Source organism: Gopherus evgoodei, chromosome 6 (assembly GCF_007399415.2).
Source record: "Gopherus evgoodei ecotype Sinaloan lineage chromosome 6, rGopEvg1_v1.p, whole genome shotgun sequence".
Taxonomy (NCBI): Eukaryota; Metazoa; Chordata; order Testudines; family Testudinidae; genus Gopherus; species Gopherus evgoodei.
Genome location: NC_044327.1, coordinates 3,925,033 through 3,949,254, shown reverse-complemented (window position 1 = coordinate 3,949,254; position 24,222 = coordinate 3,925,033). Strand labels below are relative to the sequence as shown.

The window sequence follows — 24,222 nt, the reverse complement described above, 5'->3', positions numbered from 1 at the left end:
TCTCCCGCCCCGCCGCTGTGTGGGCGGCGCGTGAGGCAGGCCCGGGCCCGGGCTGAGGGGAAGGCGGAGGCGCTGCCGCCGCCATGGAGCTGGGGCAGGTGCCGCTGCTCTTCTCCCGCCTGCCCATGTTCCCCTTCTTCGACGTGGCCCATTACCTGGCCTCCGTCATGGCGCTGAAGGAGCAGCCGGGTGAGCTCGCCCCCCACCCTCCCCCTCCCCCAGGCACCGCCTGTCCGGGGCCCGGACCCCTGCAACTGCCGCTTCCATCCCCCGGAGAGCCCGGCGCCTTCCCCCCGTGCCCTCCCCAGCCAGGGGCCCTGGTTCTCGGGCTGCCCCGACGCCCCCTCAGGTGGGAGCCCCAGCAGGGCCGGAGGAGGGACACTCGCCCACCCGGGGGAGACCCCGGCAGCCGCGGGTGGTGGGTAAAGTATATGGTCAGCCCCCCCCCATCTGTCTGGTAACGCCGGTGGGCTGTACATGGGGCGGTATGCGGGCCCCCCCTCGCCCCCACCTTCCCTGTCCTGGGTGCATCTCCCTGACCCCCACCCATCTCTCTGGGGAACCCCGGAGCCCTCCCTGCCCCTAACACGCCCTTTTGCTGAAACACAACCGAGTCTGTCAGAGCAGGAGGGAGGGTATCTCAGGCCTGGTCTACGCTATGCATTGAAACCGATTTTAGCAGCGTTAAACCGATTTAACCCTGCCCCCGTCCAGACAACGAGGCCCTTGATATCAATATAAAGGGCTTTTTAAATCGGTTTCTGTACTCCTCCCCGACAAGAGGAGTAGCGCTAAAATCGATATTGCCATATCGGATTAGGGTTAGTGTGGCGGCAAATCAATGGTATTGGCCTCCGGGTGGTATCCCACAGTGCACCATTGTGACCGCTCTGGACAGCAATCTGAACTCGGATGCAGTGGCCAGGTAGACAGGAAAAGCCCCGCGACCTTTTGAATTTAATTTCTTCTTTGCCCAGCATGAAGCTCTGATCAGCATGGGTGACAATGCCGTCCCAAATCCAAAAAGAGCTCCAGCATGGGCTGTACAGGAGATACTGGATCTGATTGCTGTATGGGGAGACAAATCTTTTCTATCACAGCTCCGTTACAGAAGACAAAATGACAAAGCATTTGAAAAAAATCTCCAGGCTATGATACAGAGTCCACAGCACAGTGTTGTGTGACAAGCGTAACGGAAAGCCAAAGAATCAAATGGACGCTCATGGAGAGAGGGAGGGGGTACTGAGGACTCCAGCTATCCCGCAGTCCCTGCAGTCTCCGAAAAGCATTTGCATTCTTGGCTGAGCTCTCAATGCCTGTAGGGTCAAACACATTGTCCGGGGTGGTTCAGGGTATAGCTCGTCAATTTACCCCCTTCCCCCCGTGAAAGAAAAGGGAAAAAAATTATTTCTTGACTTTTTACAATGTCACCCTATGTCTACTGAATGCTGCTGGTAGTCGCGATGCTGCGGCAGTGAAGCGCAGTATCCACTCCCCTCCGCTCTCCTCTCCGGTTTCAGACGGTACAATATGATTGCTATCCGTCGTCGTCATCAGCCCATGAATGCTCCTGGCTGGCCTCAGGTGAGGCTGGCCGGGGGCTCCTGGGTATAAATAGGAATGACTCCCGGTCATTCCCAGTAGATGGTGCAGAACGGCTGGTAACCATCTTCATCATAGCAACTGGGGGCTGACAGCCCCCTCCCTTTCATGTGTAAAGAAAAGATTCTGTACTTCCTGGACTATCATAGCAGTGGGATGCTGGGCTCCTCTTCCCCGCACCGCTTAATGTCCTGCCTGGACTAATAGCAGCTGGAGGCTGCCTTCCCCCATTTTATCTCACTAACAAGTCAGTGTTTCTTATTCTTGCATTCTTTATTACTTCACACAAATGGGGGGACACTGCAATGGTAGCCCAGGAGGGTTGGGGAGCAGGAAGCAATGGGTGCGGTTGTTGCGGGGCACCCCCTAGAATGGCACGTAGTTCATCATTTCTGCGGGATCTGACACGGAGCAGCTGTGCACTCTGGTTCTCTAGTACACTTGCCCCATACTCTAGGCAGGACTGACTATTTTTAGATACAACATAAAGGAGGGAATGACCCAGGGAGTCATTCCCATTTTTGTCTTTGCGCCCCCGGCTGACCTCAGCCAAGGGCACCTATGACAGCAGCAGACAGTACAGAAGGACAGATAACCGTCATCTCATTGCCAATTTACAATGGCACAGCAGACGGTCCAGAACAACTGATAACTGTCTCTGCTATCATGCAAAGACAAATGAATGTTGCTGTGTAGCGCTGCAGTACCGCCTCTGTCAGCGGCATCCAGTACACATACGGTGACAGTGACAAAAGGCAAAACAGGCTCCATGGTTGCCCTGCTATGGTGTCTGCCAGACCAATCCAGGGAAAAAGGGCGCAAAATGATTGTCTGCTGTTGCTTTCCTGGAGGAAGGAATGAGTGACGACATTTACCCAGAACCACCCGCGACAATGATTTTTGCCCCATCAGGCACTGTGATCTCAACCCAGAATTCCAAGGGGCGGAGGAGACTGCAGGAACTATGGGATAGCTACGGAATACCTACCCACAGTGCAATGCTCCAGAAATTGACGCTAGCCTTGGACCATGGACACACACCGCCGAATTAATGTGCTTAGTGTGGCCGTGTGCACTCGACTTTATACAACCTGTTTTACAAAACCAGTTTATGTACAATCGGAATAATCCTGTAGTGTAGACGTACCCTAAGGAATTAAACATCGGCCACAGCCTGTTGGCACCTATGACCTGCATAGACTTGGAAGAGTTAATTTGTGTCTGTAAATGTCGGTGAACACCCATTGCAGCGTACACAGGCAAACTGACAAAAACAATATTTTCATCTCTAAAAAACGAAGTTCTGCTTGAGAACCACAGTGTGATTTAAGAGTATTTACTGTGTATGTTTTGACGTGTTATGTTGGCAATTTAAGGCTTAACTTTGTGAATCACAGCATCTGCTGTTAAATAATTCAGACCCCTTCCCCCCATAACTTGTTCCTGCTGTGAAAATTTAAATAGATAACAATGGGAACAATGTTTAAACCCATAATGTTGCACAACTGAAAATTTACATCAGTAAACACTGGAAAAAATGCGTAAGAATAAACAGCTAATTTTTCTGTTGAAATTTTATTTAAAAAAATTGAGTTCTGCCAAGCCTGTATGTATCGGACCATGGATAGGAAATGGAGACTAGTGCTCTTGGCAGTTAAATGTGTGCGTGGGGCACAGATGTAAAGGGTGGGTTCAACATGACTGTGAAGATTCCCCCCCCGAAAGATGTGCTCTACTTCAAGCAGGAAATACTGCAGGGAAGTTCCATGACTTCTGTTATTCAGGAGGGTTGGTTACATAATCACAGTGGACCCTTCTGCCTTTATAATTTGTGAATTGTATGCATTTAAAATTGCCACTGATTTCAGCCCCAGAAATTGAATCTCTCTGTGTGTGTGTAGGCTCTGAATCTGTTGTCTGATGTACCTTTTACTACTCCTCCAAACCCCTTCCATGCCAGCACTGCGGGAATGATATACATAAGCTCTGTTGGTGAATGGGGTTGTCAATATTTGCAGGTGGTAGGGAACAGTAACATTAAGCAAAGTTAGGTAATATAATGGTAAACAATCTTGACCCTTGTCTACACTATAGCTTCTACTGTTGCTACAAACTTTGAAAAACTATGTTTCCTTTTTTGCTGTTGTCAGTGCAGACACAAGAGATCTTAAAGAACTTGTGTTCATTTTCAGAGGAATTGAGGCTTGCTCTGGTGGCCTTAGATAACCATTCCTATTTATGCATGTTCTGTGCATCAGCTGGTTGCTGCTGTCCACCCCAGAGGTAGCTGCACTTCAATTGTAGTACATACAGTTTACAAAATAATTAGGGATGAATGGTGTTAGAACTGTAAAATTATTCTGAAAAAGTTACGTTGTTACACTTTTTCTAAAATGTTCTGAACTTCAGAATGTGATGATATTGCAACTGATCATAACTTGAAACTTCAGTTCTCTTATGTCTATATTCCTGAAGCTTTAGTTTTCTCATGTCTGTTCCAATACAATTTTCAAGTGGTGTATGTCCTGACTAATTTAGTGGCAAATTACTGGAAAACTTTCTGTTAAAAAAAACTTTGAAATGAGTGTCCCCAAGCAGGAAGTCTCTAATGTTATATATGGATTTGTAGGGATATCTCTCCTTATTGACTTTATATTTGTACAGTTCAAGTCAGGTGATTGTGCTCTTGCTGCTCTTCTTTCACATAATACACAAAATTATACACATCCTTTTATTTAGGTGCTTTTTGACAATTTTGAAATATACAACAGTGAAAGACCCCTTCATTAATCAGCGTATTGACAACAAATAGCAGTAAATCAGCAACAAAAGCCACATAGTTGTGATCTCCTACCAATGCCATGCTCTCCCATTTTCTCAAGCTAGGGAAAATAAATTGACACATCATCCAGTAACTTGCTGGTTGAAAGCCTTGCTACTGGTGCTTGACTTTTTTTTCTGCATGGCTTTGGACAGAAGGGATGAGTGGTTCAAGTTCCTTGGAAATTCAAAACATAGCATTTTTGAGGGATTGAACAAAGATGGGCCCAGAAACTCTCCAGAGTCATCATGATGCTCAGGGTATGGCTACACTTGGAGCTGTACAGCACTAGGAGTTAAACCTGTCTTCGTACAGCTGAGTAGGGAAAGTGCTGCAGTCTGTTCACACTGACAGCTACCAGCGCACTATCATGGCCACATTTGCAGCATCTGCAGCGGCACTGGGAGCAATGCATTATGGGCAGCTATCCCAGCGTTTAAGTGGCTGCAATGTGCTTTTCAAAAGGGGGGGTGGGGTGGAGTGTGACAGAGAGCGTTGGGGAGAGAGTGAGTGGATTTTTGGAGCTGACACTGTCAGCACACTGCCTTGCAAGTTCTGACCCCCTCCCTCACCCCTCTCTTAGCAGCTGTTTTTTTTCCTCACAAACCAGATAAGCAGTCGCTCCGAAACAGACCCCCCTCCCCGCCTGCTGCGCTTCTTCTCTCCTCAAGCCCCCTCCCTCCCCCTCTCTTCAAGCAAACACTAGCTGTGGGCGTTCCAATGGGAGCCCCCCCGCCTCTGTTCATTCATAGCAATCAGTAGCTGTGTTTGTTTTTTTGATAAGCAGCTCTGGGAGCCGGGGTTGACAACAAAACAAAGAGCGGGACCTTCACTTAAAAGGATTATGGGAAGCTTCTGGAGGTCAGTCACAGCGTACTAAGATTATTCCCTATTTATACTGATGCCCCAGTGCTGCAGTAGCAGCGCTATACTCTTTATTCCTCTCGGGGAGGTGGAGTACAAGCAGCGCTGTAGCCACGGAGATACAGCGCTGTATGTGCCTTGCCAGTGTGGACGGGGAGTGAGTTACAGCACTATAAAGCCACCAACAGCACTGTAACTCTCAAGGGTAGCCAAGGCCTCAGTCATGTAGAAGCTAATTCAACTGTTACAAGAGAATATCCTTCCCTGCTATGGAAAGCGTTGTTGCAGCATTTCTAACATTTTTCTTCTGTATAGGTGTTGGGGCAGTATCTGGAATGTCTGTGTTGGGGTGCAAGCTCTGTGGGGCTGCTTGTGCACTATGGATTTGGGGCTATCAACTAGCCTTCACCTCTCATAGAGTTGGGTCAAATGTTGTATAGGTTAATCCAGCCTTGAGACTGGAATAGCTACTTTAGAGTGACTTAACTCTTTCTGTAAAAGAGTAACTGCTCCAGAGTAACTTCTCTATATTTGGGTCTTTGGCAGTTCATGAATATTTTATCAAACATGCAGATTTAGGAAGACCATTGCATTACTTTGTTTACTTCATGTTCTGAAGGCTATTTGCTACCTGAAGGGCTAGACACTTTATTTTTGTTTAAATGAAAGCTTGCTTCTGTAATAACTGATGAGTAAATTCACCAAGAAGTTCTACTGTTTGCCATTGGCAAATGGATTTGTGAAGGCTTGCTTATTACTAACATAGTGTCCAACAGTATTTGAAATTGCTCTAATGTCATGATCTAGGTAAAATAACGGAAAATCTAAAGATTATAAATATATACAATGTCAGTTATTTGCATAATATCAAAGTATGGTAGGCAGATACATTAAAAATACCTAAACCACACATTTTTGTCTTCCACAGATACTAATCTATGCAGATTACTCTAATGGTAATGTTAACAGAAGCTTGGTTTTTTTCCCCCTTTTTTTTAAACATTTTGCTTCTCCTAATGGATTGTAACATCTCTTCGTAAACCAGTTGTGGTAGTAAATTCTCTACTGTAAAAGTGATTGTGATGTCACAAATATTGGCTTATGACATTATTGAATGAACAAGCAGATTAAAAATGAGAAATCTATTTATAGATAATGGAGAAGATGTTGCATTATTTTCAAGTCCCAAATTCCTCTCAGCTTCAGAATTGGGTCCAAATTCGAGATGAACATTAGTGAAAAAAGGACATACTTTCCCTCTCCTCTCCACCTCCCCCCCCCCCATGGCACATCTTCAGTGTGGCTTTAGTAAAATGTTGCATTTTAGAAAGTTCCCTAGCTCTGGCTAGAGCTGGACAAATAATTAATAAAGATAAAATATGTCAAATGAGTAGTTCTGTTTTGACAGGGTTGAACAGAGCTTGATTTAAAAAAAAATTTAGAACTGCTGGCCAAATTTCAGTGAATAAATCTTTGTTACTCATTTGCAAGCAGTTCATTGTGGCTATTTGATATTGAAAGTTTAAGCTATTGAGTATATTGGGTACTTTGGTCTTATGGTATATTTTTGTTCTCTGATTGTAATTTTTTGTCTGACTTGCTTTTCTTTTGCATGCTTCACTTTAGTATCTGTGCATCTCACAAACATTAATAAAATGCCCACGTTTTACAGATAGATGATCTGATTCAGTGATTAAAGATTGTTGTAAGGTCATACAGGAAGTATGTGGGAGAGCCAGAAATAGAGCCCTGATCTCCTGTATCCTCAGTCCACTACTTTAAATATAGCAAGATCATCATTCCCATTTTAGAATCAGGTTTCTGGTAGGAACAGTTATGTATATGTATTCAAAATTTATTTTCATTTGCTTAATTTTTTTTGTTGCTTCTATACATACTCTTATCAACAAACAGAAATGCTGTAAATGACCATAGAATCGGTTTGAGCAGACACTGAATTCACTTAAATTTGTTTTTGTAATATTTATCTCGGTTTAAGTATAGCTCATCTTCTAACTTGAGCATGGAATTAAATATTTTTTTTTGTAGGGGAAGGGGTCTTGAGGCTTCCCCCCCCCCAAAAAAAAAGAAAAGAAAAAAGAATAACATAAATATTGGAGTTGCGAATGGGCCAAAATCATTCCAGCTGTAACTCAGTCAGTAGACTTGCTGTATAGGTGGTGTCTCATTGTGTCAGAGCATAGTCAGTCAGCAGCCTGCATTTAGCATCACATTTTATTACCTTGAGGTTTTTCTGCACTCTTTTTAGAAAAGGACTTTCCTTTTTTGAAATGCTTCCTTTGTTTTCATAACTTAAACTTTGGACCATGTATTATATATAGGACTCCAAATTTTATTCTTTTCTAACTACTCTGTAGGGATAGTTTGTGGAAACTATCTTTTTTCAGTAATGTTATGGTCACCTGTTAAAGTATGAGGTTTTTTAAGAGGGAAAAAAACCCTTTATTTACTATACACTTTGTGACATAAGAAACATTTTCTATAAATTGTGAAGGGAAATTTAGTTTTCATGAGTGAGGTACTGGGACCACTTATTAGTCATGTTTAATATAGAGGTTTTATTTGTAGGCTTCTCCACATAAGCTGATTTTTCTTTTTTTTTTCAGGAGAATTATAGAATCCTTGGCATAGGGTTTTGATAAGTGATCTGATTCTGTTTTTTTAGTGCTAAGTTGTTATTGTTATATTGTTACTGATATGGAAACTAAGTAATCTTGAACAGTGTTTAAAAGCATTTTATTTTAAAAGGGCTTTTTATTTCATGCTTTAGGGTATGTCTACATCTACAATTTTGCAGTGCTGGTTGTTACAGCTGTATTAGTACAGCTGTATAGGGCCAGCGCTGCAGAGTGGTCACACTTACAGCAACCAGCGCTGCAAGTGGTGTTAGATGTGGCCACACTGCAGCGCTGTTGGGCGGCTTCAAGGGGGGTTAGGGGAACGCGAGAGCAAACCACGGGGAAGCAGGTCTCCTTCCCCGCGGTTTGCTCCAGTGTTCCCCGAACACCCCCCCCCCCAAGCAGGTCTCCTTCCCTGTGGTTTGTTCTCGCGTTCCCCGAACCCCCCTGCAAGCAGGTCTCCTTCCCAGCGGTTTGCTCCGGTGTTCCCCGAACCCCCCTGCAAGCAGGTCTCCTTCCCAGCGGTTTGCTCTGGTGTTTTTTGAACCCCTGTGCAAGCAGATCTCCTTCCCGGCGGTGTGCTGTCGCGTTCCCTGAACCCCCCTGCAAACCGCAGGGAAGGAGATCTGGTTGCACGGGGGTTAGGGGAACGCGAGAGCAAACCGCGGGGAAGGAGACCTGCTTCCCCGCGGTTTGCTCTCACGTTCCCCGAACCCCCCTGCAAACCGCGGGGGAGGGGACCTGCTTGATTACCAGAGAGGCTTCCTCTGGTATGCTGGGATACCTGTTTATTCCACGGAGGTCAAGAAAAACGCTGGTGAGTGTTTACACCTGATGACCAGCGCTGGATCACCAGCGCTGGATCCTCTACACCCGAGTTTCAACGGGTGTACGGCCGGCGCTGCAAACAGGGAGTTGCAGCGCTGGTGATGCCCTGCAGATGTGTACACCTCCTAAGTTGCAGCGCTATAACTACCTCACCAGCGCTGCAACTTTGTGGTGTAGACAAGGCCTTAGATGAATAACCAAGACAAGCATGGTGAGTGATTAATATTAATCATTTATTTTGTAGGTTGGAGGAGGACAGTGAGGAAAAAATTACAGGGGAAAGCATTAAAAAGCAGGACTTTGTCACGCTGTTTTACAAGAATAGTTATTTAATGACAAACAGTTTTTAAAAACCAACTCAGCAACAGCCACTGCTTTTGAAACCTTAACTTCACCCCTAAACTATGGCATTTGCAGACTAGTTGGCTTTGCTCAAATCACATTCTGCATGATTTCATGATGCCCCATTAGAGTTAAAGGATGCTTCATGGGGAAAACATAAATGACAGTTTATTTGTAAGTGAATGACCTACTTGAAATTGAATTTCTGTGGTTTTGAAAGGTTTTATTCTACCCATAATGTTGTTAGCAATAGTAATACTAGAGGACAGTTAAAATAGAAAAGCAATGAAGCAACAAACTTTCTAGCTATGTCAGCACTATAGCAAGAAAACAGTGATTGAATTGCAAAACACCAGTGTCTTGAGCCCAGAGACTTCTAATGATGCCTTAGCGTAATCTTTGCTAGGCTACCTTATAGTTTTGATTTGTTTGTGATACTTAAACTAACTTTTTATTGCTTAGTGCAAGAGATTCCCAAACTTTGATCTCTGCTGGCTTTTGGAGAGCAGGGTGGTCATGTGATGATATTTAGTTTCCCGCTGTTTTTCTGTCATCAAAAATTGCTATGAGCCTGGAACTATGAAAAAGCGGGTGGAAACAAGGAAGAAGCAGTCAGCTTATCTACGTCTACTAGAGACTGCTGCTGTGGATGAGGAGGAGACTAAGGGTATGGCTACGCTTACATTTGTGCAGCGCTGGGAGTTAAGCTGTGTTCGTACAGCTGTGTAGGGACAACGCTGCAGTATGGCCACACTGACAGCTACCAGCACTGCAGTGTGGCCACATTTGCAGCATTAGCAGCGCTGTTGAGAGTGGTGCATTGTGGGCAGCTATCCCACAGAGCACCTCGTCCCATTTTGGCACTGTGGGTTGTGGGAAGGGGATGGAAGGGTGCGGGTCATTCCGCTTCTGGTCCCAACGCCCCGTGGTGCATTGCTACACATTCCAAGCAGTTTGGCGCCATTGTGAGTCTGCAGCGCGATTTCGGTTACAAATGGAGCCCGAGCTGCTGAGGACCTTGCTGATGAATGTTGCCAGCACATCACGTTTGGCAGTTGAGCTATTCCTTCAGCTCCAAAGTGACAGTGAGGAGTCAGACGATGATATTGATTCGCTTGACTCGCAAGACACTAACTTGCTTTTGGCAGTAACGGACGTGCTCAGCACTGTGGAACGCCGCCTTTGGGCTCAGGAAACAAGCACTGAGTGGTGGGATCACGTCGTCCTGCAAGCCTGGGATGACGAGCAGTGGCTGCAGAACTTTCAGATGAGAAAAGTCACTTTCATGAGACTGTGTGCTGAGCTCGCCCCTACCCTGCGGCGCAAGGACACGAGATTGAGAGCTGCCCTGCCAGTGGAGAAGCGGGTGGCTATTGCAATCTGGAAGCTGGCAACTCCAGACGGCTACCGATCGGTGGCCAACCAGTTTGGAGTGGGAAAGTCGACCGTTGGAATAGTGTTGATGCAAGTTTGCACGGCCATTAATCGCACCCTGCTAAGAAGAACCGTGACTCTGGGGAATGTGCAGGACATTGTGGATGGCTTTGCACAAATGGGTTTCCCTAACTGTGGAGGGGCGATAGATGGGACGCATATTCCTATTCTGGCACCACCCCACCGGGCATCCGAGTACGTTAATCGCAAGCGGTATTTCTCTGTGGTTCTCCAAGCTCTTGTGGATCACCGTGGGTGTTTCACTGACATTTACTCAGGATGGCCTGGAAAGGTGCATGATGCACGCATCTTTCGGAACAGTGCCCTGGTCAGGAAGCTGCAGGCTGGGACTTTTTTCCCATACTGCAAGATCACAGTAGGGGATGTCGAAATGCCCATTGTGATCCTTGAAGACCCCGCTTACCCCTTAATGCCATGGCTCATGAAACCGTATACAGGGAAGCTTGACAGGAGCAAGGACCAGTTCAACTACAGGCTGAGCCGCTGCAGAATGACTGTGGAGTGTGCTTTTGGCCGTTTAAAAGGGCGCTGGAGGTGTCTCTATGGGAAGCTAGATTTGGGGGAAAGCAGCATCCCCGCTGTTATATCCACGTGCTGTACCCTCCATAATATTTGTGAAGGGAAGGGTGAAAGATTCAGTGAGGAATGGACCTCCGAGGTTCGACGCCTAGAGGCTGAATTTGCACAGCCAGAGAGCAGGGCTACTAGAGAGGCCCAGCAGTGGGCTTCAAGGATTAGGGATGCCTTAAGGGAGCAATTTGAGGCTGAAAGCCAACAGTAATGTTTGGTGCCTTGCACGGGTGTGAAGTGCAGTGGTTACAATGATTTGCTGTGCCTGTTTTTCCCTTGGGGTACAGTATTTCTCACTTTCTGCAATAATAAAAAATGATTTAAAAGCCAAGAAATCATTATTCAAAATACAGTACATAAAAGGGCAGGGGGGTAGGGTGGTGGACTGTACATTCAGAGGTTTAAATATGTCCTGCCTGGATTGCTGTTCAATGCCTGCTGCACTTCAGGATTAATATGCTGCATGGTGATGGGGGTTGAGTGCATAAGGTAAGGGTTGTAGTTCTCAGGGCTGGTAGGTGAATGTACAGGTGTTGGGGGCAGCTGGTGGTGGTAAGAACCAGGCTGCTGGAGAAAGGTGTTTTGAGCAAACACTGGGGAACAAGGGAGAGAGCTTTGGGGGGAGGGGGGGAGGTTAGCACGGTACTGATCTGCCTGCATGGCTTCGAGAGACTGCATACAGTCTGTTTGGTGCACCAGGAAGCTTATCAGCTGCTTTGTGCTTTTCTTGGTAGCCAATTCCTTTCTCCTGCTCTGTGTTTCCCTCCACTCATGCATTTTCTCTCTCCAGTCCTGCAGCCTCTTACTCTCTGTGGCATACTGATTCATAACTGCTTTGACCAAATCTTCCTTGTTTTTCCTTGGCTTCTTCCTCAAGTTCTGTAGTCTTTGAGCAGGCTGTGATAGGACTGGAGGATTCAAGGACACTGAAAAAAACAGAAATAGAAACATTTAATACAGAGGCTACATTGTTTATTATCACAGTGAAGGAGTTTGTAGACTATTTGTAGCATCATTTACACATAGCAAACATAGCACAGAGAGGCCACAGCAGCGGACATGGCGAGTACTGGGGTGAGCGTTTCTGCTGCAACTCACCTGGGAAGGGGAACTGCTTGAGTCAGGGCTCACTGGGGTTTCTGTGCATTGGGGAAAGCAGAGAGCAGCTGGGGGGGAACTGCACTGAACACCACCCCCACAATTGCCACAGCAGTGACTCCTCTGGGAAGGGGAACTGCTTGAGTCAGGGCTCACTGGGGTTTCTGTGCATTGGGGAAAGCAGAGAGCAGCTGGGGTGGAACTGCACTGAACACTATCCCCACATTTTCAACAGGATTTTCTAGTGCCAGATATATCACTGCTGCATGTTACCTGGGAAGAGAGGGAGGGTCTTCTACAGCAATGTGGATTCCGCCCTGGTCCCTATGCAGCTTGCCTGTGTGCAGCAATGGTCCCCCCCACCCCTCGCAGCACAGTGGCGTGGACGCGTTAGCCTGACTGGGACAAGGACCACGGTTGCTCTCTCTATAAACTTGTGCAAGCACATTGCCCACGCTCTGGCTGCAACTTTTGAAGAGATTACCGAGGCCGATTACAGAGACGTGATAGACCAAATCAATGGGCTTTTCCACATCTAGGCATGCATGCAGGCAGCCATAACCCCCACCCTCCTCTCCCAAAACAGTTCCATCCTAAAAATAAAATCTGCTTACCAGGAACCCACTCCTCTGCTTCTTCTTCACCAACAAGTTCCAGCTGCTGCGACTGGCTAGCTTCCTCCTGGCTTGAGAAGAGCTCCTGGCTGCATGCCTCCTGGGACTCCGGGGTGTCTCCCTCCACCCCAGTAGCCTCACTCTCTGCTTCATCTACACCCTCCCCCACTTCTCCCTGCTCTGAACTCTCCATCGTACTCCTCGGATTGGCAGTGGGGTAACACCCAAGTATGGCATCCAGCTCCTTGTAAAAACGGCAGGTCGTGGGGGCAGCTCCTGAGCGGCGATTTCCCTCACGGGCTTTGCAATAGGCACTGCGCAGCTCCTTTACTTTTACCCTGCACTGCAACGCGTCCCATTCATGGCCCCTTAGCAGCAAGGACTTTGATATCTGCCCATAGGTATCATAATTTCTACGGCTGGAGTGCAGCTGTGACTGCACAGCTTCCTCACCCCGAACGCTGATGAGGTCCTGCAGCTTGGAAGTGTTCCATGCTGGGGCTCGTTTGGGGCGTGGAGGCATGGTCACTGATTGATTGATTGATTGCACTCCACACCTGGCTGAGCAAACAGGAAGGGAATTTTTAAAATTTCCGGGGCATTTAAAGGGTGGGTCACCTGAGCCCAGGGCAGTAGAGTGTGAAATGATGAGCAGAGTGGCTGAAAAGGTATGCTGGGATACCTTCTAATACCCTGGAGGCCAATAAAAGCGCTTTTGGTGTCCACACTTGATGACCAGCACTCCATCACCAGCGCTGGAATCGCTACACCCCAGGCAAACCAGGTGTACAGCCAGCGCTGCAACTAGGGAGTTGCAGCGCTGGCTGTGCTTTGCAAGTGTGGACACAGAGTGAGTTGCAGCGCTGTAACCCCATCACCAGCACTGCAACTCTCCAGTGTAGCCAGGCCCTAAATAGGAGCCATCCTTAGGCCTGGTCTGCACTACACGGTTAGGTGGATGTAAGCTGCCTTGTGTTCACTTAGCTGTACAAGTGTCTTCACTTAAATTTGATCTCACCAATGTAAGTGCCTCACTATGCCAATTTAGTGACACCACCGATCTGAGTGGTGAAGAGTCATGGTTGATTGTAATTAGGTTGACGCAGTGTCAATGTAGACACAGTGCTGCTTACATTGACTGTTACTGGCCTTCAGGAGCCATTCCACAATGCCCCACACTGACAATATAATCAATACAAGCAGTCCTGGTGAGGATGTGCAGTGCTGACACAAGAAGCCAAGTGTGTGTGCACACAAATGATTTAATAACTGCGTTGGCCATAGGTTGACCTAATTTGGTAGAACTGCCCAGTCAGGCTCAGCCACAGAGCGTACCAGGTCAACATGATGGAACTGTACTGAGACGGAGAGGAGGCTGGTACTGGCCATGTGTGGCCAATGGGAGAAGGGGGAAGAGCTGGCCCCTTGCTGGAATCAATTCCCCTCTGACCAGCTAACCCCTGCCCAGCAGGCAGAGATCAGAAAGATGCTGCATTCCTACCAACAACTGTTTTCCAACTGGCTTGGGCTCACTTAGAGATGGAGCCGTCCACTGGGGGGAGGCGGCCCTCCCATCAGGTGTGCCCCATTCAGAATACAGTAACTGGGAACACAGCCCAGGCCCTGGAGGGAGAGGTCAGAGACATGCTAGCGTTAGGGGTGATCCAGCCCCAGGGATCTCTCCCGTGGTGCTGGACTCCAGGAAAAATGGGTTGATTGGATTCTATGTGGCCTATTGGAAGCTCCATGCCATCACCATGTCTGGTGCCTGCCCATACCTGGGCCTGATGAGATCCTGGACAAGTTGCGGGGGACTTGGTACCCCATGACCAGAGATATCACCAAAGGCTACTGGCAGGTGCCTTTGAATCCAGATGCCAGGTTGAAGCTGGCTTTTGTCACCCCTTTGGGGCTGTTCAAGTCCCTGGTTCTACCTTTCAGGCTCAAGGAGGTGCTGGTCACCTACCAGCGCCAGGTGGATCGGTTACTGAGAGAGATGGAGAATTTTACCCTATTATACTTTGATGATATTTGTGCCATTCGCCAGACTTGGGAGGACCATGTGTGCCAGGTGAAGAGGAAGCGAAGTCACCTCCTGGATGCAGGGCTGACTATAAAAGCTGGGGCGTGCAAGGTGGAGATGGCAGAGGTGTCGTATCTGGGCCACAAAGTGGGGAGTGGCTGCCTAAAGCCAGAGCTGGCCAAGGTAGGAGCGATCAGAGACTGATTTGCTCCCCAGACTAAGAAACAGGCCCAGGCCTTTATTGAGATGGTGGGGCACTTCTGGAAGTTTTTGCCCCACTTTAGCTCTGTGTCAGCTCCTGTCACTGAGCTATGCAAGAAGGCTAAGCCAGGCAAGCTGGTATGGACTGGGCAGTGCCAGAGGGTTCTCTGCATGCTGAAGGAAGATCTGATCAAGGGCCTGATGCTGGGAAACCCAGACTCTGACAAGCCCTTTATGGTGTTCACCGATGCCCCAGACACAGGGCTGGGTGCAGTGGCGAGGCGGGCCAATGCAAAGGGGGAGAAACACCCCATCATGTACCTGAGCAGGAAGCTGCTGCCCCAGGAGCAGGGCTATGCAGCCGTAAAGAAAGAATGCCTGACCAGGGAAAGGGCTCTTAAAAGGCTGCAGCTGGATCTATTTGGGTGGCATTTCACAGGGTATCCAGACCACTCGCCCTGCTGTGGCTGTACCAGATGAGAGGGCAAATGCCAAACTCCTGAGGTGGAGTCTGGCCTTCCAGGATTATGGGATGGAGGTGGCCCACATTAAGGGGAGTGCAAATGTTATAGCTGATGCTTTGTCCCAGAGAGGGAGGCCTGAACTTCCCCAGGTCACTGGCCAAAGTGACCTCGCTCAGTTCAGTCTCAAAGGTGGGCGAGATGTGACGTAGTATGGATTTTCCCTTGTTATGTTGTATGTGAGCCTATGTGAGTCTTACTGTTTTGCATGAATGCTGTGTGGGCCTCAGTATTGCACCAGTGTCTAGGTGGTGTGAATAAGGGTGCATGACTTCAGGGGGGCTGCGCCAGCTGCCTGCACGGATGCTGTGGCTGTCCCTTCTTAACCTGAGACCCAGGAGGGGGATGCGACCACGTGACTCTTGACAGGGAAGCAAGACAAAGGTTGGAGGAGGAGCAACAGGCAGGACAGGGGCCAGGCAGCTGGAAGTGAGTCAGTCTTGGCTGGCTTGGGGTGCAGGGGGAGGGCTAGGGCCCTGGCTCTGGGATCTCCTCCCCCCAAGATGGACTAAGCCCAGGTCAATGGGGGTGGCAGGAAGTGGCGTGGGCTGAGGGATGTGCTGGCCACTGCTTCCTGCCACCCTCATTGGCCTGGGGCAGTGAACCGTGGCCAGTGGGAATCGCAATCGGACGAACCTGCGGACGCAGCAGGCAAACAAACCAGCCTGGCCTGCCAGGGTGCTTACCCTGGCAGGCCGCGGGCCAAAGGTTGCCGATCCCTGTATCAAATATTCATTCAATGATTCTATAGAGTTTTTAAAATCATCAAATGTTGGTGTAGACCTGTTTTATAACCCAGCCTCCGCTCTTTGATGCATCACTTTTTACCAAAAATATTTGACTTATGAACAAGTATATACGGTATGTCATGGGGCCTGTCTGTGCTGGCAACCTTAACATGGCTTGTGTAGTCGCAGCACAGCACTGGGGGAGAGCTCTCCCAATGCTCTAAAAAATGAGGGGCGTAGCTCCTAGCGCTGTTCCCAGCCCTGGTTCACTGTCTAAAGTGGCACATTAGAGCGCTGTAAGTTTTAGCGCTCAGGGGATGTGTTTTTTCACACCCCTGAGCGAGAAAGTTGCAGTACTGTAAAGTGCTGGTGTGGACAAGCCCATGGAGAATGCAGCCATTTGTCAGAGAAGCATATGCAGGGGGTTGGCAAAGAGGAACAAAAGAGGGAGTGTGATTAACTTTGTAAAAAAACAAAAGGAAACCCCAAACAAACACACACAACACTTACTGCATTAGAAAGCTAGAAATACCCTTGTGACAGTGTAACCCATAAGGCTTTATGGGGTGTTTGTGCTTATAAATGTATGTATGATCTAACTGGAGTCGGGTTTTGCTCCATATGCCATGTAACACATCTATGTAAAGGTTATGAGCTACTGGTTATGTTCCTCCTAGTTGTATGCAGGTACCATTTGTGTGTTCAAAGTTATGAACATTGGCTATACACTTGATTTCTAATTAGAACATTTGGTCACTTCTTGGGAAAGGAATGTGCAAGTTAAGTGCTCAATCAGGAGGCACTTGACAGACAAAAGAGCTTGCAAGACTCCAATTCACATAAGAAGTCTACCTGAGTGTGTCTGGATTCTACGCAGGAGGAGGGAGGGGTGTCTACCCAAAAGAGAGTCTATTTAAACCGTTGGGAGACCCCTCCATTTTGTCTTCAGATGGCTAAAGAGAGAGTATCTCCCCCACCTCTCATACTTGGAAGAAACTGAAACAAAGGAGTGTGAGTGATTGTTGGACCCAGGCTAAAAGGAGATTAGTCTGTAAAAGGGAGCATTCTGGAACTGGTGAGGATCTTATCTGTATTCAGTTTGATTAGACATAGATTTGCGCATTTTATTTTATATTGCTTGGTGACTTACTTTGTTCTGTCTGTTACTACTTGGAACCACTTAAATCCTACTTTCTGTATCTAATAAAATCATTTTTTACTTATTAATTAACTCAGAGTTTGTATTAATACCTGGGGGAGCAAACAACTGTGCATATCTCTCTATCAGTGTTATAGAGGGTGAACAATTTATGAGTTTACCGTAAAATGGATTTATTTGGGTTTAGACCCCATTGGATCTGAGTGTTAAAGACAAGAACACTTCTGTTAGCTGTTTTCAGGTAAACCTGCAGCTTTAGGGCAAGTAATTCAGACCCTGGGTCTTTGTTGGAGCAAATGGGTATGTCTGACTCAGCAAGAGAGGGTGCTGGGGTCCCGAGCTGGCAGGGAAAGCAGGGGGCAGAAGTAGTCTTGGCACATCGAGTGGCACCTCCCAAGGAGGTTCTGTGATCTAACCTGTCACAATCCTCAAATGTTTTCTGCTTTCCTGTTGCTGTTGGAAAACCTGCCAAACAGAAAACAGACTATAAAAGAGAGTGTGAATTATTTTACTTGGAAAATGTGTCAGAAATGCACAAAGTAAACAAACTAGAAAAAATGTTTATCTAAGCTTTCAGTCATAATAGTTGTTTACAGTAACAAATAGCACATAATTTTTTTGTCAGAAATGTGATTTATTTTGGTGACACCCCCACCAACACCCCAAAAACTATTGCTGCTGCCTACTGCGAGCAGTCTTTCTGTATAGGTTTGTTTTGTTGGGTTTTTTATATTAATCACTTCTATCCCTGTGTCTAGGTGCAGGTACAAAATATAAAAAGCAAAAGTTATAAAAATCTAAGACACGGTATCAGCTGGAAAACTTTCCCTTCCAGCCCAGGAATGAGGAAAGGAGCCAAGCTACTAAACTCTGATCTCTGTTTGACAGCTTGATGGGTCATATCTTAGGGTATGTCTACATCTACAATTTTGCAGCGCTGGTTGTTACAGCTGTATTAGTACAGCTGTATAGGGCCAGCGCTGCAGAGTGGCCACACTTACAGCAACCAGCTCTGTAAGGGGTGTTAGATGTGGCCACACTGCAGCGCTGTTGGGCGGCTTCAAGGGGGGTTCGGGGAACGCGAGAGCAAACCGGGGAAGGAGACCAGCTTCGCCGCGGTTTGCTCTCGCGTTCCCCGAACCCCCCTGCAAACCGCAGGGAAGGAGACCTGCTTGCTCGGGGATTCGGGGAACGCGAGAGCAAACCGCAGGGAAGGAGACCTGCTTGCACGGGGGTTCGGGGAACGCGAGAGCAAACCGCAGGGAAGGAGACCTGCTTGCACGGGGGTTCGGGGAACGCGAGAGCAAACCGCAGGGAAGGAGACCTGCTTGCACGGGGGTTCGGGGAACGCGAAAGCAAACCGGGGAAGGAGACCAGCTTCGCCGCAGTTTGCTCTCGCGTTCTCCTTCCCTGCGGTTTGCAGGGGGGTTCGGGGAACGCGAGAGCAAACCGCGGCGAAGCTGGTCTCCTTCCCCGGTTTGCTGTCGCGTTCCCCGAACCCCCGTGCAAGCAGGTCTCCTTCCCTGCGGTTTGCAGGGGGGTTCGGGGACCTGCTTGCACGGGGGTTCGGGGAACGCGACAGCAAACCGGGGAAGGAGACCAGCTTCGCCGCGGTTTGCTCTCGCGTTCCCCGAACCCCCCTGCAAACCGCAGGGAAGGAGACCTGCTTGCACGGGGGTTCGGTGAACGCGAGAGCAAACCGGGGAAGGAGACCAGCTTCGCCGCGGTTTGCTCTCGCGTTCCCCGAACCCCCCTGCAAACCGCAGGGAAGGAGACCTGCTTGCTCGGGGATTCGGGGAACACGAGAGCAAACCGCAGGGAAGGAGACCTACTTGCTCGGGGGTTTGGGGAACGCGAGAGCAAACCGGGGAAGGAGACCTGCTTGATTACCAGAGGCTTCCTCAGGTATGCTGGGATACCTGCTTATTCCACGGAGGTCAAGAAAAGCGCTGGTAAGTGTCTACACTTGATTACCAGCGCTGGATCACCAGCGCTGGATCCTCTACACCCGAGACAAAACGGGAGTACGGCCAGCGCTGCAAACAGGGAGTTGCAGCGCTGGTGATGCCCTGCAGATGTGTACACCTCCTAAGTTGCAGCGCTGTAACCCCCTCACCAGCGCTGCAACTTTGTGATGTAGACAAGCCCTTAGATCTTTTAGTACATCTACTATAATGTATCTTCTATATACATTTGAGTTTGTACCTGGCCTAGACAGTACAGTTGACACCTGGTCCAGTGTCTGAGGGAGATAGGGGCATGGATAAGAGCTAGCAATCTGGATAAAACTGAGGGGATGTTGGTAGGTTGGAGGACTCCTATTGGAAGATATTGCAAGGATTATTTCTACACCTGTGTTTTGAGAGGTGTGCCTGCCACTTGTGAAGTGGTGTGTTACTGCATCCCCAGGTACTGTTAGATGATCATATGGCAGCAGTGTCCAGGAATGCTGCTTTACTGTCTGCACCTGGCTGGAAAACTCTGTTTTTTGAATGTGAACCCTGTTATTGTGATACATACTTTTGTCACTCCAAGACTGGATAAGTACAATACATTCTGCATAGGGTTGTAACTTTGAAACTAAGGCTAGTACAGAATGCAGAAGTCTGCCTAGTAAATGATACTTCCCAGTTGAAGCACATTATACCTGTGCTCAGTGATTTGCATGGGCTACCTTTTGGTTTTCTGACTGAATTTTAAATGCTGTGTCTGATCTATATAGCCCTAAATAGCTTGAGAACTTGCTGCTTGAGATACTCTCTCTCTCCTTGTGCCCTATTGCCACAGTTGTGATTAGTGAAGGTTTGCTAGGTGGATCCTCTTAAATTTAAGAGGTGGAGCATGGTTAAAAGAGATGATAGTGTATTCTCTGTGAGGGTCCCTCAGTTCTGTAATTTCCTTTCTTCAAGTTCTAGTATGAATGGCATGCTGCAAGGTTAATCTATTTGTACCATTTAATGCAGGGGGAGGGAAATTGTTTTGCTGGAGGTTTAGTCCTGGTGGCTGGCAGAGGGGTAAGCTGCTGTTTAATTTATTTCTGACTTTTGTAATGGGAGGTGGGTTGGGGCAGCAGAGCTCTGGGTAGATGCCCCTTTTATTATAGTAGAAATGCAAATAAATATTTAAAAAGCCAAAACTACCCCATATTCTGCATGTCTTCCCCTCTTGTATGTGTATTGTCTTTTTATTATATAGGATCTGGATCTAATAACCCTTTTATACACTTCACATGTGTCATTAAGTGAACCTGATAGTTCACCCAGATCATTATCTCCTTTGTTAACCTTGTCAGTTACAATTAAACTTAATTAACTGCAACTTTAATGCCCAAGCAGTGATAATAGTATTCAAGATGAACAGATATCCTCTGATTTTGAACCCTAATAATTATTGCAGTATTGTAAAACAAATCATGCAATACATATTAAATCTTTACAGTCTGTATTTTATGTTTAAATTTGAAACTCCAAGATACTAGGGTGTCTGTTCTGTAAAGTTGGCTTTTGTGCTGGAGTTCACAGATATAAGAGCTGACTTGACTGGGGGTATGGCTACACTTGAAATTTCAAAGTGCTGCCGCGGCAGCACTACGGGAGCGCTACCACGGCAGCGCTTTGAAGTGTGAGTGTGGTCGGAGCGCCAGCGCTGGGAGAGAGCTCTCTGCGGCACTGATTACACTGAGACTTTACAGCGCTGTATCTTGCAGCGCTCAGGGGGGTGTTTTTTCACACCCCTGAGCGCGAAAGTCGCAGCGCTGTAAAGTGCCAGTGTAGCCAAGGCCTGGATATTTCCTTGTATCTGTGATTAGAAATGCAGCCTCTTGTGAATATTCCAATTAAGTGAATACATAAGGGCTGTGTGTAGCCTTTGCCCCACTGTGTCAATAGGTGTCTTCTCATGGTTCAAGGGCAGTTTAAAAAGGATAATTAGAGGGCATCTTTCTTTTGAATTTCATTTGCTTGTAATAACCTGTGGGCTGGAAATGTACTTTTCTCTCAGTATAATTCTTCTCTCTCCCTTTGGCAACTATTCCTTTTCCTATGCTTAGAGCAGAGATTAAATTTAATATTGCTTGCTTTCTTGTTTGTACATCTCTAGGGACACTTTCACTTTACTAAATGTAGTTTAGGACTTATAAGAGGAGGAAAGGAAAAAACAAAACTTGATTTTAATTAAAAAAAATATTTAGAAGCTGCAATGGAAACTGTAGACTCACTTAAAAAGGTAAAATGTGGTAATTGGGATGGGTTGGACCCCCCTTCTGGGATGACACCTGATGTATTGGAGTTTCACTGAGCCCCTCCTGCTCCACCAACCTGGATTCCCTCACCCTGTTTTGCTGAATTAGGCTCTCCAGCCTCTTGTAGCATATATACACACACAGGGAGGGCCACACGCAGCTGCAGACACAGACTGAAGTCAGCTCTGTGAGAGGATTCACCTAGTACTCACATGCACACCCCCTTTGGGAGTAAACCCAAAATAATGCTGTCTTGCGCTGTATAGAAAGATCTGCACAGCGCAAGCTCATCAAAATTCACCCTCTCCCTCAATGTGAAGAGAGAGATGCACAACTTCTTGCCCCCCTGTTAGAAAGTGCACAAACTGGGTTTAATAATAAAACAAATGTATTAACTATAAAAGGCATATTTTAACTGATTATGAGGGATAGCAAACAGAACAAAGCAGTATCAGAAGGGTAGCCATGTTAGTCTGGATCTGTAAAAAGCGACAGAGTCCTGTGGCACCTTTATAGACTAACAGACTTTTTGGAGCATAAGCTTTTGTGGGTGAATACCCACTTCGTCAGATGCATGTAGTGGAAACTTCCAGAGGCAGATATAAATATGCAGGCAAGAATCAGTGTAGAGATAATGAGGTTAGTTCAATCAGGGAGGATGAGGTCCTCTTCTAGCAGTTGAGGTGAGAACACCAAGGGAGAAGAAACTGCTTTTGTAGTTGGCTAGCCATTCAGTCTTTGTTTAATTCTGAGCTGGTGATGTCAAATTTGCAAATGAACTGAAGCTCAGCAGTTTCTCTTTGAAGTCTGGTCCTGAAGTTTTTTTGCTGGAGGATGGCTACCTTTAAATCTGCTATGGTGTGTCCAGGGAGACTGAAGTGTTCTCCTACAGGTTTTTGTATATTGCCATTCCTAATATCTGATTTGTGTCCATTTATCCTTTTACATAGGGACTGTCCAATTTGGCCTATATACATAGCAGAGGGGCATTGCTGGCACATGATGGCGTATATTACATTGGTGGATGTGCAGGTGAATGAACCAGTGATGTTGTGGCTGATCTGGTTAGATCCTGTGATGGTGTCGCTAGTGTAAATATGTGGGCAGAGTTGGCATCGAAGTTTGTTGCATGGATTGGCTCTTGAGTTAGAGTTACTATGGTGCGGTGTGTGTTTGCTGGTGAGAATATGCTTACGGTTGGCGGATTGTCTGTGGACGAGGACTTCGAACAAAGCAGATTACTGAGCAAATAAAAGAAAACATGCATACTAAGCTTAAGATCTTAAGACTGTTTTTAAGAAGTAATTTCTCACCCCAAATGAAGTTTTAGGCAAGTTGCAGAGTTTCTGTAGCTTGGAGTTCGTTATTTCTTCTTACAGACTGGTCCCCTTTCTCAGTCTCGACTCACTTCTGCCTTTCCCCTCAGGTTGGTTCCTTTGTCCCTTCAGGTACTTTCAGCAGTCCTTCTTGGGTAGGCAATGGAGGAGAGTCTAGATTAATTCACTCGCCAGTCTTAAAAAGGATTTACCTAAGGCAGGAAACCTTTGTTTGATCCCCATTCCCGTACAGAGGAAAAGGACCAGCAGTGTTCAAGGTGGTATTTTGGGTCAGGTAATCTTATCACCTGACCTTGCAGTGTCAAAGCAACTATGAAACCATGTTTATTTGCAGTGTCCACAGGAAGGAATTCCAGGCAGATGGGAGATCCACATCTTCAAAGACTTATTGTCTTTTTCTAATGGCCCATTACGTCGGATTGCTTACTGTCTGGTGGGCATTTCCCCAAGTACACACAGTTGTAATTGTTATATAGTCAGTATTCTGAACTTTAATTACAGAGATGATACATGCATCCTAATTGGATATTCACATTCAGTGAATCATAGCCTTTCCAATGATATTTTACACGAGTCATCTTGCATAAAGTACATCTTAGTTATGCCATATTCATATCATAACCATATTTCTATGAAGAATATGGAGTATAACTTTCCAGTAATCTCATCTGTCCAGTTCAACAAAGCAATCTTTTGAATAATAACTTGAAAGTACCTTTGAATCCTGACCATCTGAGACATCTTGAAAGTGAGATTAGTCTCCTCCCCCATCCCAAAAATATACTCTCTCCTTCCTGTCTCTTTCCCATCCCCTGGTAGTCAGATACAGATTCAAGTTGGATCACCCCCTGAAAAATGTCAGAACTCCCATATCCCTGCAGACAAATTAAGTCCATATAATTGCAGGGAAAGCAGTTTTAAAACTTTCTCCAGGAATGGTCATGCATCTCTATAGAGAAGATTTCAGGATCTGAAGGTGGGATTAAATGTTTGCCTCCCTTCTCTAGAAACTAGGAAAGGGGGAGAGAATACCTTAGTATGTAATAGGGGGCAGTAGTCCCAACATTTCAGTCTGCGAGAGAGCAATGCATGAATGCCCTTAACTTGATTACAAAAATGAGGCAGGATGGGAGTGATTGTTTTTGTCCTTTTAGGGTTAATGTGACTAAACAAAGGTGCG

General features: G+C 46.9%; 1 protein-coding gene across 4 annotated transcripts in view; it reads left to right on the top strand.

The window, feature by feature from the left end:
* The first annotated feature begins 30 nt into the window (after positions 1-30).
* TMEM38B (transmembrane protein 38B) overlaps positions 31-24,222 on the top strand; it is a 70,011-nt gene continuing 45,819 nt past the window's right edge. For all 4 annotated transcript variants that reach the window (XM_030566559.1, XM_030566557.1, XM_030566556.1 and 1 more), the window contains exon 1: positions 31-189. In XM_030566559.1, the coding sequence (XP_030422419.1) occupies positions 84-189 (106 nt within the window). In that variant the 5' untranslated portion in view covers positions 31-83. The remainder of the gene's footprint in view (positions 190-24,222) is intronic.